Source organism: Herpailurus yagouaroundi, unplaced genomic scaffold, assembly GCF_014898765.1.
Source record: "Herpailurus yagouaroundi ecotype Mexico unplaced genomic scaffold, PumYag 203, whole genome shotgun sequence".
Classification (NCBI taxonomy): domain Eukaryota; kingdom Metazoa; phylum Chordata; class Mammalia; order Carnivora; family Felidae; genus Herpailurus; species Herpailurus yagouaroundi.
The window spans coordinates 29,732,786-29,753,578 of NW_024412434.1; the positions used below are offsets into that span (position 1 = coordinate 29,732,786).

A 20,793-nucleotide genomic window follows, 5' to 3' on the forward strand; every position below is an offset into this window, starting at 1 on the left:
AATGTAAGCTTCATGAGGGCAAAGACTTTGTTTTGTTTTCTGTGTCTAACACTTAGTAGAAGCTCAATAATAAAGGAAGGAAGAAAGGAAGGAAGGAAGGAAGGAAGGAAGGAAGGAAGGAAGGAAGGAAGGAAGGAAGGAAGGAAAGGGGTGGGCGGGGCGGGGGGGGGAGAGGGAGGAGGGGAGGGAGGCAGGCCGGCCAGCCAAATGTGCTGAAGAGTGGAGAAGAGCTATGAATCAAATTTGAGATTAAAGTTTTATCGTTAAATACAGAAAACAGAGGTTTAGAATGGTTACATAATTTACACAAAATCACATAAGTAGTAACAACTGGTTAAGTTCACAAGTTTGCAACTTCTAAACAATCTTTATTGGCCTTAGCATAACTTCATTTGATTTATGGCTTATTTTATATTAGTTAACAGAGCAAACAGAAGGAGAGGTTAAAAGCAATATAAGTAATACCTCTAGAAAGGTAACAGAGGACAATACATCAAGGAAAATAAATACTACTATGGGAAAACAAACAAAAAAATTAGAGATCTTGGAAATATTTTTAAAAATTGTCAAAATTTTATCTATTGCCAAAATAGAAATGTCAATAGTTCGGCTAGCTAGTAGAATAGACACTAGTGAGGCATTAGCAAGCTAGAAAATGAAGCTGAGGAATTCTCCCAGAGAAGAGCATACAAGATTAAAGAGATGGAAACAACAAAAAAGAGTTATAAACATAATTCCAGATTTTCTAAAATCTTCCTGAGTTCTAGAAGCAAAGACTAGACAGTGAGAGGATGAAAATAATCTAAAAACAAGAAAATTTCACAAGGCATTTCTGAAATAAATATAATTCTTTTCAGTTAGAGGGTCTGAAAAATGCCAAATAGGATGAAAATAAAATTTAACTAAAACTCTCAAACTGTAAAAATATTAAATAAATGATCCCACCAAGAGACAAAAACAAGAAACTAAAAAACAAAACTGCAACATACATAATAAACCAGAGGTAAATATCCATATGACATAAAGAACTCAAATTACTTTTTTCCTTTTCTCACATTAAAAAAAAAAAAAAAAAAACAAAACGTGATGAAATGTACATAAAATTTACCACTTTAACCACTTTTAAGGACACAGTACAGTAGGGAGAGTTCAGAGGCATTAAGCACATTCACATTGTTGTGCAACCATCACCACCATCATCTCCTTCTGTCAACTTCCCAAACGGAAACTGTATACATTAAACTTTAATTACCATTTCCCCTTTTCCCAGCCCCAGGTAACAACTTATATTTTTTACCTCTATGAATTTGACTATTCTAGGTACTTCATATAAGCAATATCATACATTTGTCCTTTTGTGTCTGGTTTATTTCGTTTAGCATGTTTTCAGGGTTCATCCATATTATAGCATGTATCAGAATTCCTCTTTAAAGCTCAATATTCCACTGTGTGTATATACCACATCTCATTTATCCATAGGAAGTTTCTTTTTATTCCTAGTTTGTTGGGTGTTTTATTTTTTTTTAATCATGAAAGGGTGTTGGATTTTGTCTAACGCTTTTTCTGCATCCATTGAAATGATCACCAGGCTTTCTCCTCCTTAATTCTGTTACAGTGGGATTATTACATTGATTGGTTTTCATTTGTTGAACCATCCTTGCGTGGCAGGAATAAATCTCACTTGGTCTTAGTGTATTAATTCTATTAATATGCTGAGTCCACTTTGCTAGTATTTTCTTGAAGATTTCCACATCGACACTCATAAGGGATATTGGTCTATAGTTTTCTTTTCTTGTAGTATCTTTGGCTTTGGTATCAAGGTATTGCTGGCCTCAAAGAGTGAGTTAATAATGGTTCCCTCCTCTTCAATATTTTGGAAGAATTTGAGAAGGATTGGTGTGAATTCTACTTTAAATTGGTGTGAATTCTACTAGTGAATCCATCCGGTCAATGGCTTTTCTTTGTTGGGAGGTATTTTGGTTACTTATTCAGGCTCTTTAATATACAGATCTATTCAGATTATCTCTATGATTCAGTCTTGGTAGGTTATGTGTTTCTAGGAATTTGTCCTCTTCACCTAGGTTATGCAATCTGGTAATGTAAAATTGTTCACAGTTCTCTCTTATAATCCTTTTTATTTCTGTAAATTGGTAGTAATGTCTCCACTTTCATTTCTGATTTTAGGTATCTGAGTCTTCTCTCTTTTATTAAGTCACCTAAAGATTTGTCAATTTGTCGATCTTTTCAAAGAACCATATTTTAATTTCATAGATTTTTCTCTATTGTTCTATTCCCTAATTTATGTAATGCCCCCTCTAATCTTTATTATTTCCTTGCTTCTGCTAGCTTTGAACTTCGCTTGTTCGTCTTTTGCTAGTTTCTTAAATTGTGAAGCTAGATTGCTGATTTGAGATCTTTCCCTTTTTAATGTAAGAGTTTATAGCTATACATTTCTCTCTTAGCACTGCTTTTGCTGTATCCCACTAGTTTGTTATGTTGTGTTTTCGTTTTCATTTGTCTCAAAGTATTTTCTAATTTTCTTTGTGATTTCTTCTTTGATCCATTGGTTGTTCAATAGTGTGTTGTTTAATTTCTACATACTTGTGAATTTCCCAGTTTACCTTCTGTTATTTCTAGTTTCATTCCATTGTAATTGCAAAAATATTTTGTGTAATTTCAGTCTTTTCAAATTTATTAAGGCTTATTTTGTGGCCTAACATACAGTTTATCTAAAGAATGTTCTGTGGGTACTTGAGAAAAATGTAGACTCTGCTCTTAATGGATAGAGAGTTCTTCTGTATATGTCTTTTAGGTCCAACTGGTTTATGTTCAAGTGCTGTATTTCCTTATTAATTTTCTGTCTGGTTGTCTATCACAATTGGCAAAAGTTTAAAAGATTAAGAAAGTCCAGGATTGAGAAGAGTGTAGAGATATGTTTATTATCATACACTGATAGAGAAGTTTAAATTTGTCAAATTATTGGAAGGCAAGTGAACAATATTATCAAAACTGAAACTTGCAACCCAGCATTTCCACTTCTTGACATCTGTATTAGAGACACAGCAACAGTTCCTCCTTTGTGCACAAGGAGAAGATACACCGCAGCATTATTTTTGATATAGAAGAACTGGAAAATATACTAAAGTACCACTGCTAAAGGATTGGTTAAGTAGATTATCATACTCTAGACTATGGAATACACTATGGCAACCAAAAAAGAATAAGGCAGCCTTATACAGTAACGACAAGAGACAAAGAAAAAAAAGCAAGCTGTAGCACATGTACATGACAATCTATAGGTCACCATTACACACATTGTGTGAAAGTACGTAAATAAACAGAAAAGAACCCGGGACACATCAAATAGTAACTGGTTACCTCAGAGGATGAAGGTGATACAAGGAAACTTAAAAAAATTTTTTTTTTTTTTTACATTTTGAACAAGGACAGGGCATTCTTGTATTGCTTTTGTAATTAAAAAAGGACACAAGCATTTAAATGCACATATCAGTCCAGGAATGATTTACAGTGGTCTAGGAACAATTAAGCTTAAGGATAAACAGCTCTGGATACTTCAATGGCTTCTCAGAGCATTATCAGGAATAATTGTTTTACATTTGACTTTTGTGTTTTTGGCTAAGAACCATTTTCCTATATCTATCTTCTGTTCCTCTTCACTTTCATCACCTATACTAGCAGCTGGCTTTATTTTTTGGACCTCTGTCGAAAGAGAAATCATGTTTTATCGTGTTATCTTACAGGGCGGCCAGTAGAGATCGTAAGTTACATCAAAATGCAAGATGGAGGGCAGTAAGCTATTCATAAATGAAGCCACTAGGCTTTAGCCTGCCAGCTAGCCTCAAACTACTCAAATCTGTGGCTCAGAATAACTGCCAATTACCAGTCATGGTTCTAAGAGGTGGGTTTCTGAAAAGTAAGATTATATTAAACCAGGAATTGACAAAAGACAATTATAATTCTAAACAAATGCAAATGATTTTAAAATAATTTATTAGGAATAATATACAGAACTCATTATTATGTTTAACCTAAAACTTACAGAGTATACCAATACTCAAAGTATAACCCTTTGGTATACTATTTAACTTATAAGAAATGAGATCCCTAAATCTGGCCATTCTGAAAAAGAACAAACCATTTATGTATTTTAGAACATTCTTTTGAAGTATTCCGGTTTGTTTTTTGATCACTGACGATCAGAGTTAAAGAACTTTAGTCATAAAATATGACACAGTATTACTCATCCCAGTATTACTTTACATTAATAAAGTAAAAAGTCACTTTGGACTCTTCCTATCAAAAGAAAAGTGCAAGGTTATGGTTGCTAACAAACAGCTGAGAAACACCTTTGGAAAACAAATACTGTGTTCCTTTTTAAAAATAATTTTCCACATAATATAGTAGTAAGGCAAACTGATAAAAGATAGTTCTAAAATTTTACTTAGAGACAAATTTGATAAGCAACCACAATTTCAACAAACAGCCAATGATCTACTACATGACAATTTGTTAACATCGGTATTAAATTGTTAGTGTGAGAGATCCAAAATCAAAATATATAACACGATGCTCACGTTACATGCTTATCTAAGTCCAAAGTCTTATTTCACTTATTTGACCTATACTACTTTATCTGTTCATTCACTAAATATTTACCAAGCATCTATTATGTGTCAGGCCATGTGGCTAAGGTGACTGGAGTATAGAGGTAAATAAAGTAATGGTTCCCAGCAACAGGCATCAAAAGATTATACAAACTGATTATATATTTAGCTTATTACATAATAAAACTGCTGTATTTAGAGGAAAGGCCAGGCAGAAAACAGGGCTGGGGGAGCTGGCAGAGTATCTGTTTCATGGTGTGTTTCTGGGGAGAGAGACAACTTTAAGAATGTCACATTCTAGGGGCGGCTGGGTGGGTGGCTCCGTCGGTTAAGGGTCCGACTTTGGCTCAGGTCGTGATCTCACGGTTCTTGGGTTCAAGCCCGCGATGAGCTCTGTGCTGACAACTCAGAGCCTGGAACCTGCTTCTGATTCTGTGTCTCCCTCTCTGCCCCTCCACCACTTACGCGCGCGCGCGCTCTCTCTCTCTCTCTCTCTCTCTCTCTCTCTCTCAATAAATAAACATTAAAAAAAAAAGTCACATTTTCAGTTTTCAGCTGTGGCCATACCGCAGAATCACCCAGACATCTTCAAAAACAAACACAAAACCTAGATGTTCTCAGGTCGCAACGTCACCCATCCTTACTCTCCTGCCCCCACACTCAGGGTGTCTGGGACAGGGCTTGGCGGCCCCCTCCTCCCCCAAAAGCTCCCCAGGTGACTCTGGCCTGCAGCCAGAACTGAGTCGTTATTTTCAAGGTGTAAATACAGCTTAATGCTTCTGTGATGATCAGAACTTTATTGCTGACCCCCTTTCCTTCTCAAGAAACCTCATTTACTCCTTCTCTATTCATTTCTCCCTACCTAGGGCGTTCATGGTGCAACCAGCCCAGGTTGGTGGGGGTGGGATACAGGGAGAGCGGTAAGACTCTGGGAAGGGCTCCTGGAGATAATGACCTCGTGGGGATAGGCAGGCATTCTCCAGGCAAAGAAAAGGAATAAGGACGTACAAGGGAAAGGAAACAGGAAGTACGATAAGAGAAATTTTGGAGAGACAGAGTAGGGGAACCCATCATAGTGGGGACTACATGTTACACAAGACATTTGGGTTCTGTCTTTAAAGCAATGAGTGGCTACTGAAAGAATTTAAGCAAGGTCCTGAAAAGACCAAAGAAAGATCAATAAGGCACCAGAAAGAGGCTACAGGTTTTGGAAGCAACTGGATAAAAGGATCCGAAAAACAGGACTGTGTTCTGGCGAGTGAGTGAGCTCTCCAAGGAGAGATCATCCGTACGAAGAGACAAGTGATGAAGACAGAACCTGTCTGCTCTTCTCATCTCCTCAGCCCCACTCTTGCTCCAGGCCTCCATGCCCGGTGCCAGGCCCTCATGGACTGGCACTTTCTACACAGATGGAGGGACCATGCTGTGGAAGATCAGTTCAAGACTCCACAATGTCATCCCCGTTGATTTTCAGATGAATGAACTCCAGCCGATCATCTCCAGCCTTCAAATTAAGGGACCAATGAACCCTCTATACTGCTTCATGTCTTAGTTCTTCCTCATATATTTCTTAAAATTTTCTTTAATGTTTACTTTTTCGAGAGAGTGAGACAGAGCACAAGTGGGGGACGGGCAGAGAGAGGGGGAGACCCAGAATCCCAAGCAGGCTCCAGGCTCCCAGCTGTCAGCACAGAGCCCCACAGGGGGCTTGAACTCACAAACCCCGAGGTCATGACCTGAGCCCAAGTCGGCCACTCAACTGACTGAGCCACCAAGGCACCCCATTCCTCATATTTTTCTTTGGCTCTTTCAAAATAATTTGTTTATCGTTCCTTACACATAACTGATTTTAATTCTTGACATTTATAGACGCTTCTTCTCTCTCTGCGGTTGGTTTTCCCCAGTTTGTGTGGCGTTCATAAAAATCCAGCTCTAAATTAAAACCTCCCCAAATCTTCTATTTCTCTCTCCCATTCCTCCTCCTAACACCATCATACTTCTGTAATCTATGCAGATAGGGTTTTGTCAGAGGCTCTGTTTCCCTTCTGTATGTAGTCTTATCTGTAAGTTTAAGTATAGGAACTGAACATTGTGGGCGCTCCATAAATGTTTGCGGAATTAAAAAAAAAAAAAAAAGAATAAAAGAAAGAATTTAGACCAAACCCTAGTGAAGTTTTGAGGATACAAAGAGGTTGTTATTCAATAAATTATTTCAAATTCATTCTTTTCTTATCACAGTTATACATGATTCCTTAGGTTTGGAACAAATAGAGACTACAAAGCATAGGATGCAGTTGGGATTGGTTAATGTGACCAAACTTTTATAAGGACTTCTTTCTTGAATATAATTCCTCAATCTGAAGAAGTTAACAGTAGTATATGCAAATGTGTAACTATTGTCCTAAACTTGATAAATTTTGAACGACAATAAAAGCTTATCTTTTGGCTAGTTGATGAGTATTAGTATCAGTTCATAATATAAGATCTATCCTAAAAATTATAGCAATTCAAGTAATTCCAGTAAATTCAATGTCAATAAAATCTGCTAAAATTGTATTAGGTTTAGAGGAAAGCCGAATTTGCCTTTCACCACATCGGGAGACATAACTCTGTGATTAAGGTGGTGTTAGTGACATAGTTTTACAATTTTTCCAAATCCTTCCATAAAAACATACAGAACAAGGACAACAAAACCAAACCCCAAGGTCAAAACGTACAGCACCATGTAATAAGGTACACACCCCCATGAATCCAAACATACAAGTTAATGCGGATAAACTAGTAACAACTAACTGTATGATAACCTATATAGTATCAGCAGAGAAAAACAGCATCTGTCATGTTTGAGTACAGAAGAATCCCCAAACTATCAATAGCTACTCACTGCAAAGCGAGGCAGGCCATTTTGAGCACAGTAACTGAAACTGGAAAGGGTTTCATCCGCTCAAGGGTGGCAGTAATGGGTTCATGGCTGGAACACGTGAGCTTAGAAACCCTCAAAGCTCCCTTCCAAGACAAAACCCTACACTATGGTGCGAGTTCTGGGAAGAGATTTCAAGTAGAGTGGAACAGAGGTGACAGACACACGGGAAAGAGCAAGTTTAGATAAAAGTTGAGGAGGAAGACAGGTCCTGAAGAACTCAGAGTGTATCTGTATTTATCATTTCTTAAAGACAAGAGAAGAGGAAGCTTTAGAGTCTGAAAGCTAGAAAAGCTCTCTGGACTCATTCTTCCTTTCGAAAACTATTTTCACATAATAATGACCAATAGAAAAGGAACAGTCAAATCCCATATGAAGTTTTCGTCAGAAAAAAAGTACAAGGGAAAAAAATAATACCCCTACAAAAAATAAAAGCATGGTAGAAAAACATGCTCACAAAAAACTCTAATATTCCAAAATTAGCTATAAAAGAGCCGACCTCAGAATTAGAAAGGTGGCAAAATTGAGGAAAGAATTAAAAATAAAAGAAAATATCCAAAACGTGAAACCAAACAAAAGGAATTCCTGAATGTCCTTTCAATGGATTATCTCGTTTTCTAGGGCCATGTACCTTTTGTCTGATTTACTATCTGTTACTGATTAGGTTTCCTGCAACTCTGTCAGGGTAGATGTGAGCTGAATACCGACAGCAATGCAAATACATTTTGTAGGTAGAGACGGAGATAAGGACATTAATCTGCATCTAATTTAATTTAGCAATCTCATTCCACCATTCTTTCTTTCAGTAACTGGAAGACTTCAGTGTTTCCTATAGTCCTTTGATTGGCTTTACCATCCTGTTGGTTCATTCATTAATATGTTAATTAAATCGTTGACCGGTCTTCTCTCTTTAAAGTAAACAGAAAAAAAAAAAAAAAGCAAAAAAAAAAAAGCAGCTGGAGCACCTAGCACAGCCAACAGAAAACACAGACTACAGTGAAAGGAAGAGGCAGTGTTTCCCCACAAACCTTTTGTCTGTCAGAAAGTGACGAAGCGGACGGCTATGAGACCCCCATGGTATCAGCCTCTGTGCACAAAGGAGCGGAGGGAAGGCGACTGGGCTTCTCCGACGGCCCTGAGAACAGGGGAGCCACTCTCTGGCACCCAGTAGTCTAACCTGAGAAGGGTCCCGGGATCAAACTCTCAGGCTGAGGGCAGGGACCCTCCCAAGCAATAAGGTTAGCAGTCTGGGCCATTTAAACTCTGGAACTCACAGCACTCTGAGAACTGCGAGGAGAAGGGTCCAAGCAGTGAATAGGGCAATAGAGGCAAAGACCAGAAAAAGCTCAGACAGAAAAAGGAGGGAGCAGAAAAGAAAGGTCTCAGAAAGCATGAGGCTCTCCTGTGACAAACCACTGGGTGGCTCGGTCGGTTAAGCGTTTTGTATTTCAGCTCAGGCCATGATCTCTCAGTTCCGGAGTTTGAGCTCCGCATCCCCATCGGGCTCAGTACTGGCAACACGGGGCCTGCTTGGGATTCTGTCTCTCTGCCCCTCCCCTGTTCGTGTTCTCTCTCAAAAATAAAGTTTAGGGGCGCTTGGGTGGCTCAGGGGGTTAAGCGTCCGACTTTGGCTCAGGTCACAATCTCAAGGTTCATGGGTTTGAGCCCCGCGTCGGGCTCCGTGCTGACAGCTCAGAGCCTGAAGCCTCCTTCGGATTCTGTGTCTCCCTCTCTCTCTGTCCTTCCCTTGCACTGTCTCTCTCTCTCTCAAAAATAAATAAACCTTAAAATAATTTTTTTTTAAATAAACTAAAAAAACCCCCCAAACCAAAACCACCTCCTGAAGACACCAGAAGAGGGAGCTCTGGAGCGATGAAGCTGAACAAGGGCTGCCAGGGCCCACTCCTCCTCCCCTGACCACAGGAGAACTGACTGTACTTAACAAAGAGCAAAAGAAAATCATAAATCCCCTTTAAAGCTATTATAAGGCAGAAAATGTGAAGTAGAATAATTTGTCTATAGCATAAAATCAAAAAGGAGATTATAGAAGCTATGAAAGAACATCTAACTCAAAAATTAGGTGGGTAGAGAACGGAAGATGTGAAATGAGGGGAGAGAACTAAAAAAAAAAAAAAAAAAAAAAAAGAAAAATTATTTCAGAACAAAAAAAATCAGTCTACTGCATTAAGAGAAAAAGACAGGGGCGCCTGGGTGGCGCAGTCGGTTAAGCGTCCGACTTCAGCCAGGTCACGATCTCGCGGTCCGTGAGTGAGTTTGAGCCCCGCGTCGGGCTCTGGGCTGATGGCTCGGAGCCTGGAGCCTGTTTCCGATTCTGTGTCTCCCTCTCTCTCTGCCCCTCCCCCGTTCATGCTCTGTCTCTCTCTGTCCCAAAAATAAATAAACGTTGAAAAAAACAAAATTTAAAAAAAGAGAAAAAGACAAAAAGGGAGACAAGTTTAAAAATAAAAAAGATATACAAAGAGATAAATATTTTGAGATGAAGTAGTAAATATAAAAGATTTTTAAAATCCATGCTAAGTATAAAGGGCAGGGAGGGAAGACAAAACAGTGGAATAGAAAAAAAATGACAAAAATGGTAAGAAAAGATGTTCCTAAAATAAAAGAGGACTCAAAAGTATATATTTAGTGAAACTTTTCAACAGCGGCACTTTATGCAGAAAACAATGGAGTGAAATATTTGCTTATCCAAGGAAGAAAACATGAGTCATGGATTTCAATCCATCCGAACTAGCCTTCAAGTACAACGACTGCAAACAAACCGACACGGACATTCAGTAACTCATGTAATGCTGTTCCCATTAACGAGCCCTCTGCATTTACTCACCTCTAGAGCAGAGGTCAGCAAACTCTGTAGAAAGCCAAAGAGCAAATATTTCAGTCTTGGTAGGTCAGATGGTCTCTGTCACTGCCACTCAACCTCTGCCACTGCAGTGTTTTAAAAAGTAGCCATTAACAACATATGTGAATCACTGAGCAGGTCGGATACAGTTTGTGGACCAGAGTTTGCTGACCCCTCTGCTAGGGAATGAGCTTCAGACAATCCACAACCTAGGACGGCACAGACACAAGGTGCTGAGCACTCGTGCAGATTTACTGCAGAGCTAAAGTCTAAGTAATGGTTATCAGGGTACACGGCACAGTTTGTGATGCCTACGTGCTCTGTTCTTCTAGATACGGTAAAAGTATTTTTAAGAAATGGAGGATGGTGAATGTACTTGGAAAGTAAAATAAGCACTCAATATTTTAAATGTACCAATGTAGAATAAAGAGATATTACTTAATTTTATTAACAGGAGAGAAGGAGAGGAGGGAGAAGAGGTGTTAGTTGATTAAAATATGCTCATAGGAATAAACCAATTTACAAGAGCTAAAAAGGGGAAACTGAAGGCAAAAATAACCAAGAGAACGAAAACATGAACCTTGCTATATAAAGACATATCACAGCAAAAACACACAAGCAAAACAAACAAGGAAATAAAAAAGAACACATGATGAAAGACAGCATGCTGTTTAGCCAGAAAAGTGAAATATACGGAACATATATGCAATTGCTTATATTTTTAAAAAGTGAAAGAATAAACCATAATATTTGAAACAGAAAAAAAGGATTTTGTATGAAAGAAAGATGTAGGGTAGAAGATCCAGGAATAGAAACAAGAATCTTGTGGAGCTGACTTTGAAATTCCATACAATTTTATTACATGATTAAGAAGAAAAATTAAGTTAAAAAAACTTTTTTATGTTTTTATTTTATTTGTGACAGAGAGAGTGCGAACAGGGGAGGGGCAGGAGAGAGAGAGAGAGAGAGAGAGAGAGAGAGAGAGAGAGAGAGAGAATATGAATATGAAGTAGGCTCCGGGCTCCGAGCTGTCAGTGCAGAGCCCGATGTGGGGCTTGAACTCACGGACTGCGAGATCATGACCTGAGCCGAAGTCGGATGCCCAACTGACTGAGCTACCCAGGCACCCCGAAGAAAAATTAAATTTAAGAAGTAGTTCTTAAAAATTGAAAATAAAAAGGAACAAGTAGGTTTCTGGCATAATTACACATAGAAAAGTCTCAGTTCAACAATTTAAAAACACAGTAATTTGTATACACTTACTATACCTTTTAAGTAAAAATCAAAAAATCTGAAAAATAAAACATAAAATGTTTTCAGTAATTGTCTCATTTATGTAATGCAGTAGTGATTTGCAGTAACGTAGACTACTTTGAACTGTGAGTAAACCAAGTGAGTAATTAATGTCAGTGTCCCTAAGACTGAGATTTTTGGTGTGGCTGAAAGCTCTAGATAGTAATATTGATGCAAATTAGTAAAAATACTTTAGCCTTGAATTTGAAATATCAGTATAAACTCATAATTTATTTCTTTATCTGAAAAAATGACTTATGTTTCCTATCTCCGTGCATTAAAAAGGCACAGAAACAAGAATGAATAAAGCAGCAAGGAGTGTTCAGAATGCCCTGGTTTAAGCCTCTACCATTTCCTAAGGAAACCAGGGTTTTTAGAAATGACCACTGACACCGGGTATGGAGCAGAAAACAACAACAACGACAACAACAAGGGGCACCTGGGTGGCTCAGTTGGTTAAGCAAGTATCCAACTTCAGCTCTGGTCATGATCTCGTGGTTTATGAGTTCAGCCCCACGTGGGGCTTGGTGCTGACAGCTAGGACCCTGGAGCCTGCTTCAGATTCTGTGTCTCCTTCTCTCTCTGCCCCTCCCCTGCTCACACTCTGTCTCTCTCTCTCTCAAAAATAAATAAACATTAAGAAACAACAGCAAAATGTACAAGTGGGCCTGGAATAGCTTGTCATCCTGGGAGAAAAGGAGGCTAGGCTTAAGTGTCTAGATATGAGGTGAGGGTCATGTCAAAAGGATACAGGAAATCAATACACTGCATCCCTTAAATTTACATTATGCTGTATGTCAATTCTATCTTAAAACTGGGGGAAAAGGGGACATAGAAGCCATCCTGAAGCAGCATCCAGTGGCCAAAGATGGGATAATTTAAGCACTGTAAGAGTAGTAACTGAAATAGATCAAAGCACAGCAAATGTACAAATATCCATAAGTTCATAGTCACATAAAAAAATCATTAATTACGTTTAGAAAATTTTAATGAATAAAACTCATTTCTTTTGAAAACTGGTAAAGGAATCAAGCACTTACCCTCCTTTAGTGTAGGTACGTACCTCACAGTAACCAAATGGTTGCTGAGGGGAACTTTCTTTTTATGGAAGTGTTCCCATTAATAAAGATGACTGATCAAGGCATGATATTCACTTAGCAACCTTCAATGAATAAATAAATCTAGGCAATGATAATTAACTCATTTTGATAATAGCACAAAATGATTATTATATACCTCTCGAGGGAAGTACGCAGCCCAAATCAATCTCGATCTATCCGTTTAACAAAAATAAAGGAAAGAGAGGGACAAAAGAAATACCATGGAGCTATGAAAAGCTCTACACATCACTTCCTTTTCGACAACAAAAAACTGCAAGAAAGCAAAAAGCTAGAGAGAGAACCTACATATTAAACCCACAGAACCTATCAAGAGACATATAATCACAACGTATAGACTTTACTATGAATTTCAACTCCAGACAAAATGAAATCCAAAACAGAAAAAGGTGTCAGATAAATCAAGGCAGTGTGAGCACCAAATCTGATGATACAGAGAAAATGATACAACCTAAAGGATTTGCTTCAAAATAATCCAGGGGCGAGTAGCCGAGTAGACAGAGAAATGACTGTCATTTGATCGTATGATGGTAACTGCTGAAGTTGGGGTAAACAAAAGGAGGATCATGTTTAAGTAGATTTGACCATGGATTTTACTGCGGCAAACTATGAAATACTGTCCTATTTCTGTACGGGGTCTGATTTGAAGCCTACCGAAAAGGGGTTGCCATTTCATCCTGTTTTTTTCTCTTTGAATACAAGATTTTTAAATGTAACTGAAACTGTTTTGCAAAAAGTCTAACACTTAAAACACACAATTCTTCCATAAAGACATTACGTATGTTCGCGCCTATGTGTGTGTGTGCGCGCGCGCACACACACACACACACACACACACACACACACACAGGCCTTGCTGGATCTGGTAAAATGTTGATGGGCAGACCTATAAAACACCTTGTCTTTAAAAACAAGTAGCAGCTGCCATCATTAAACATGATGCCAAACATTTAAAAAATCTCACTTAAAAAAGGTTCTTAAAACTGAGATGACTCTGTAAAATTTGGCAACCGACAAAAATGGACTAAGTAATTCCGGGGATACCAGGTTTGGGGACTTAACTACAGTTTTACATAAAGGGATACACAATTATTTTCAAGTGTGCCCTGGAGGTTAGTTTGTGATAGGTCACACATTGGAAATGCGCAGCCTCGCCTGACCTGCAGACGAGCTGTTGGGCTTGCACAGTCTAACACCTAAAGACCCGGAGATTTCACGTAACAATCCGGATTCGACCGTCCTACAAGCAGCACCGGGAGAGCACAGGAGCAGGTGTTGCTTCCAGAAGGGCACACTCCTCTTTTTCACCACAGTCCCTACCTTCCCTGTAGGGTAGGTAGGGCCGGGCCCCTTTACGCAGGTGAGTGGGAGATCACTGGCTGAAGCCCCACAATGTTCTGAGGGAAGCTTTCACCTCACTTTTAACAAAGAAGTGGACACAAAAAAGACAGTATCTGTAAAAGCCAGTATTATTTGGTTTTGCGCTTTTTTTTTTTTTGCACTTAAAAATTTTTAAAACGTTAGCATTTGTTATTCTTACAGCACAAGAAGAAACACTATCTGCATATTTTTAAATACTTTAAAAATTTTTTAAAGTGTTTTTAAATTTTTAGTTCTTTCAGGGCAGTAAGGCTTACCTTGAGATCAAGGCTGTTAAGGCTTATGACATCATCATCTTTCTCTCTCCGCTTTCTTTTCTGTATGAAAAAAAAGATTTCATTCTTATACAGAAGGAATGCATGTTACTTCATTAAACAGACTCCATAAAACCGGAAAAATCACGTTAAAAAAGTGAAGCTGTACTCATAAGGAAATTATTTCTATGAGGGATGCCAAATCACCTCTAGCATATATACTGTTTAAATAGCCCCCTTGACTGCATCATCTCATGCTGCGAATTTCCATTCCATTAAAAACCCTTAGGTAAAGTTTTTTCAGAACAGAACTCTTATGTAAGTCGAGGGCTGTCTGTACTTGTTAGAGAAAAAGTAAAATATGTTTTAAACACAAAGGCACCAATTTTTTAAAAAAAGGAACACATATTATTTATCCTATAGAGGGAGGAGGGTCTTCACTAGGAAAAAAAAATACCCTTTTCTCATGGCCCAAAGTAATGAAGACTTGTTGCCTGAAGCAGGCTTTATAAGCTAAGACCAACACGCTCCTAGTTATCAGTCGTTGTCCTCACTCGGCCTGCTGGTGCCTGTAGCGGCAAAACTGTGCACAATCTTTCATTTCTGTCTTCTCTCACTATTGAACGATGCCTCAGTAGCACATCACCCACCCGCACCTCAAAATAACTTTTCAGATCACCAGTGAGTGACACAGCCTAGCTCTTGGCATTCTCAAAACTGACCGGCCAGGGCTCCCTTCCAGGACCTGGCTCCACCCCAAGGAGAAACTGGGGGGAACGGCATCAAAATCGAGCAGGATAGGGACAACAGGGCAAAGGAAAGGTGAAGTCCAGATGGAGGTGGGGAGAACTGATGGAGCCTGGAAATCTCAGAAGGCACCACAAAAACGAGAAGAAAGGGAGCTCTGTGAGGCCAGAAAAGTTATCTGAACCAAGCCTCTTTGTAAAGTTTTCAGAAAAACGAAATCCACATTAAAATGAACAGAAAACTCTCTGAGTCAAATCCTACACAAAGTAACTCCAAGAAAAAAGGGCAAGAATAACACCCCTACGGGGAATGAAAACACCTCAGAAGGAAATGCTCAAAAAAGCAGAGCAAAACTATGACATACTATTCCAAATTTAGCTAAAGGACATTAGAAGATGGAAGACATGAGAGAACAACATATGCAAATCAGGATTGGGAAACACTAAAAAAATGAAGGGACAAGAAATCTTTATTGATCCTAAGGTCATATCCAGAAGATCTGGAAAAACTGTGAATATGATCCTAATTTTGAAAAGCAAACTAAGCAAAAATCCTGCATGTGTGTATCTTATATGTGAGGCTGTGTGTGTTTGTAAATAATTGTATGAGCAAAACAAATTTTTTAAAAAGGGGGCTCCTGGGTGGCTCAGCTGCTTGAGCGTCCAACTCTCGATTTCGGCTCAGGTCATGATCTCACAGTTGGTGGGTTCGAGCCCCACATCGGGTTCTATGCTGACAGTGTGGAGCCTGCTTGAAATTCTTTCTCTCTCTCTGCCCCTCCCTCTATCTCTCAAAATAAAGAAGTAAACTTTAAAACAAAAATAATTGTATCAGCGACACAAAGGGACTGATAAGGTATCGCTGACTCGGCTTAGACTGGAGGTGCTGGGGTGGAAGGACTGACGGGAGAGGAAGGACAGGAGCAGGAAACTGCCAGGCAAAAAGAAGTGTACCGAGGGAAAACTCTCATTCATACCTGACTGTACTTATGCATTTATATAAAACCATATGCACGTGTTAGCATACGTACAAAGAAATTGAACAGATTTTAAAACATTCTACTGTGTTTCCTTTCAAATATTCTGAAGTTGAGCTTTTCACATGGATATATTCCATCCACCTGGAATTTGTGGGTAGCCGGTATGAAGTGGCACCGCTAGCTGCCTCTCCCCCACTACCACGTGCCGTAAGCACGGCTCCTCGGTCAGCTCTCACCTGCACGCCACGTCCCGGGCTCTCTTTCTCACCGCAGGTCTACCCACTACACCCGCACCCACGTCACGTGCCCGCAGTTACCGTACCTGTGGAGGAAGTCTTAACAGCCCACACGAAGGAAGACATTCCTCGACTTTCCACATGCTGTTCTGGGCCTTCTACTTTTCTTCCTGAATTGTAGAACGAGAGTTCTAACACTCGAGTGGGTTTTCTATCAGAACTGCACTGAATTTATAAATATGAGGTGTCCTGACATTTTAATCTTATTGAGTCTCTCCTTGCTTGACTATCTCTCCACTTAATTTGGTGTCTATGTTCTTTATTAATGCTTTCCAATTTTTCCCATAAAAATCTCACAGATCTTTTCATAGATTTATTCGATTTTAAAAACTGCTTTTGTTTCAATAGGATCATCTTTATAAATTACATTTAATTGAATATTGCAAGTGTATATACCTTCTGTTGAATTCTTTTTATAAATTGTATAGCCAGTAATCTTGCTTGAACTCTTATTAGTTCTAACAGCTGCGATTAATATTCTCTTGGATATTCTGTGTAGACGGTCATAGTGTCCCTAAGTAAAGACATCCTACTGTCTCTCTTGGATATTCTATGTAAACAGTCATCTTGTCCCTAAGTAATGACATCCTTGTGTCTCCTCCTTTCTAATGTGAACAGCACTTGTTCTCCTGTCTTACTGTGATTTTTGCAAAATCAAGTGTGGAGATATTTCTCTACTAAAGTTTTTCTGTTTGAGTTTAGACTTGTCATCTCGTAAGGGAAAGAAACCAAGATGAAAAGAGTTTCAGGGACGATATAGAATTGTATTAAAGTCAGGAAACTCTTGCTATGAATGCTTTACTGACCAACAATACACGTAATTTGTATAAGAGTACAGAAATCTTAAAAGAAGTCCCCAACAGAAATATAAATTAAATACAAAAGAACAGAATACAAATGAATGTGTATTGCCGAACCCAACAGCACACGATCAAGTAAAGCTTGGCAAACTAGAAACAGAATGATTTTTGCTATTTCCCCCAAATAAGGAAACGTAAAAATCATGCTCTATTTGTACATGTTATTTATAGAATTATAAGGTAATGAATTTTTAATTATAAAAAATCAATTTTCTGGTGTGAGTTTGCACAGTTAGATGCCTCTGTAAATCTCATTCTAAAAATAATGAAACAGTCCCTCTATACTAGGATGATTAATAACAGAAAATAATTCATTCATCATATATACTATCTGCAATCATTTTTATACTTTTCAACCAAGAAAAAAAGCTGTAAGACTATGTACATAAAAACAACTTCATGTTTCATAATATATTCTCTTAATTTTCACACTGGTAGGACTAAGAGGAAGGACTGCATAAGGCTAAAAATAAATAGATCTGGTACTTTTCAAGATATATTTTGTGTTTAATTGAAATAAATTTTTACCTTGTTAGCAGAAAAGAATTACATCAGGCCACCAAAGATGTAACTTTGTAACAGTTACATTTACATACAAAGATGTAACAGTAACTCTAGACCTCAAGATACTCAGATAAGTACAGACAAGTGAATGGTACACCAGACTGAAAGACAACCTAAGAATTAATCCTATCAGTGTCTTAAAATAAAAAACCTAGTTTGCTACTCACCAAAGTGAAGTCCCAATGGGGGCCAGGTGTTAAAAATGTGAAGGAGCTACCTCTCCGAAGGGAATGTCTGTAAAAAGGAAATTCAAGCAATAAATAAATTGAGAGTAACTTCAGTAACATAAAGCAGTAGACACATAAAAAGCTACCTTTTTCATAGGTTCAAAATTGTTTAAAGCAGCTTTATTAATCAGTCAATTGTAAAAATAAAAATGAGGGAATGCAAAAAAAATCGGGGTGTAAGTTCTGGTCACTTTTAGAATCTTTATAAAAGTGAAAGGGCCTTGGTAAAATTAATAGACAAATTAAAAATAGTTCACCAAACCAAGCAGGGTTATTTTAGAAACATATACATGATTCAGTAGTAAGTAATCTACTTATACAGCATATTAAACTAATAGGATAAATGAGAAGCAATAAATGATGCAAAAATTGTCTAATAAAATTCAACATGCACACCTAATATCTTAAGAACAAGAATAAAAGGATGCTCAACATAATAAATAAAACCCAAATGCAATTAATTTGCATTTGTTTACATCTCTTCCATGTACTGATTGTTTTGAAAAATTATGGTTTAATTAACCAAAGGGGGGAAAAAAAGAACTCTGAATAACTGCATCCAAGACAAAGATCTCAAGCAAGATTAAAATTTGACTAGGATTTTGTCTGTTACTATTAAGTGACAGATTTTTCTTCTGTGCTATTTTTCCATTCAATGTAAGGAATTAAGTAAGAAAATCCTTATAACAAAAGCTGTCTTCACCATTATAAAATATAAACCTCTATGTTTGTGAAACGTGTAGAAAATCACAAAACATACCTCGCACAGGAAATACAGCTTATAAACTATACTTACCATTAACCACTTCAGATGTAAATAAATATAAAATAGGTTTTCCCTCATATCGAAATAAATGAAAATTAAAGGAGAAAAGCAAAGAGTCTTTATTTAGAGCTTGCTAGAGGCGAGGGAGTCCCCCACCATCACTGACCCAAAGGCAGACCCAAAGGCAGGCAGGCAAGAGTGGGAAATCTTCACGGTGGAGAAAAGGGAAGGCTTCAGGGGTGCCCAGATGGGACGCTATGGGCCCGGAAGCTGAGGTGAGTGCGCTTCCTCTGTGATTGCCTGGGAATGCACACTGGGCTTGTTCTGATTGGTTCAAAGTTGGAAGGAGAAAAATTAGGGAACCTGACAGTTACTGATGAAGCCTGGCCACTGTGGGTTGACTGTTACAAAGTTATTGCTCAGCTTTCCGGATTCTAAGGCCATTCTCCATTTGTATATTCATTCCACTTTTCACCCTTGATCCTCACGGTCTTTGTTCACTCTAAGTTACAGAAATACCACAGATGGCTACTACACCCACGAGAATTTGCAAGCTTAAATCAAATACGAGGGCTTTGGTAGTTTTCTAAGCTAAATATAAAGCAGAAGTTTGTTTGTATTTTGACAAGGAACACAAGGGAAAATGGGTACAGGGAGAAAGAGGATATCAAAAAGGCTTCACAGAAGAATCGACCCTTGAGTAATACTAAAGCTGAATCTGAGAAACAGCAATTAGCAAAGCACACAAGAGCTTTTTGGGGCTTTTTGGGCAAAGGGAACAGCACACGTTAAGGGGGAGTGAAACGAATCATATTCGAGAAACTGTAGGTACAAGAGTTCCTTATGTTTGCATATCAAAAGAAATAAGGAAGGGCCTTCCAGAACAACCCTTAAAGAGAATGGACTTGATCCTGAATACGTAAGGTGGCAGCTGTCAGCTATGGAATTCTAAGTAACAAGAAGGATGAACTGGAAGAACGCAAGACTGGTCAGAAAGACCAGTTAGGAGGAAGCTCCACTACTGCTTCCAATAGATGGTAAGGGGCTAACGCAATAGCAGCGAAGTTAGAAGCAGATTAGAAAGAGGGTTCAATGACGAAACCGGTAGACTGTTCCTCTTCCTCCCTATGCCGGTTCAGTTCAGTGTCTACCAAGGTTGCTGACATTGGGAAAATACAATTCCACTAATAATAATTAGAAACAGATGCTGAGATCTTAAGGCATTTAAAGCAAATATTTTCTAAAAAATTGTTTGTGAAAGATTAAAACACAGTAAGCCTTTTATTACTCTTAAAGCTGTTGATGTTTTTTTTTTTTTTTTCTGACAGCCTCTTTAGAGGAGCTACATAACTTAAGAACTAGTTTTCCTTGTCACTGCAGAAAAAGTAACAATGAAGACAATGGTATGATTCTTGATAAACCACTAGAAGAGGTACCGTATTTAGGTTAAACCAACTGACATCTGAAATAATTATAATACATACGACTAAACAAGTCGTACAGGTTTATAAGGTTTTATAAGGTTTCATAGGGAAAAACGGGACCTTCATACCATATGTATCCATTGATCACACTTTCTAAAAACACTGCTCTCAGTTCTGTCAGATACTTCGTGGTTCGTGAGATCATCAGTGGGGAACTGTGCTGAGAAGCAGCAATTAGGATTTCTCAGAAGATGATTTTTAATCGAATGCAAATATTCATTACAAAGTAGTAATCATGGTGGCACTTAGAATATTCAGTAAGTACTTCCTTAAGACAAGTGTTGAGGAGAGCACAAAACCAAAGTTACTCATTTCTCTAGAATCAACCAAACTGACCCCAGAATGAATTTGATGTTTGAAAGCTGGAAAGAAAAATAGCTCTTAGGAATTTTAAATAGGTCAACTGGAAAAATACTTCTT

The 20,793-nt window shown here is 38.2% G+C and overlaps 1 protein-coding gene across 1 annotated transcript in view; it reads right to left on the reverse strand.

The window, feature by feature from the left end:
- NET1 (neuroepithelial cell transforming 1) overlaps positions 1 to 20,793 on the reverse strand; it is a 58,640-nt gene that overhangs the window by 21,775 nt on the left and 16,072 nt on the right. The window contains exons 2-3 of the mRNA XM_040451540.1: positions 18,064 to 18,130; positions 14,454 to 14,513 (exon numbers count right to left, since the gene is read on the reverse strand). Of these exons, the coding sequence (XP_040307474.1) occupies positions 14,454 to 14,513; positions 18,064 to 18,130 (127 nt within the window). The remainder of the gene's footprint in view (positions 1 to 14,453; positions 14,514 to 18,063; positions 18,131 to 20,793) is intronic.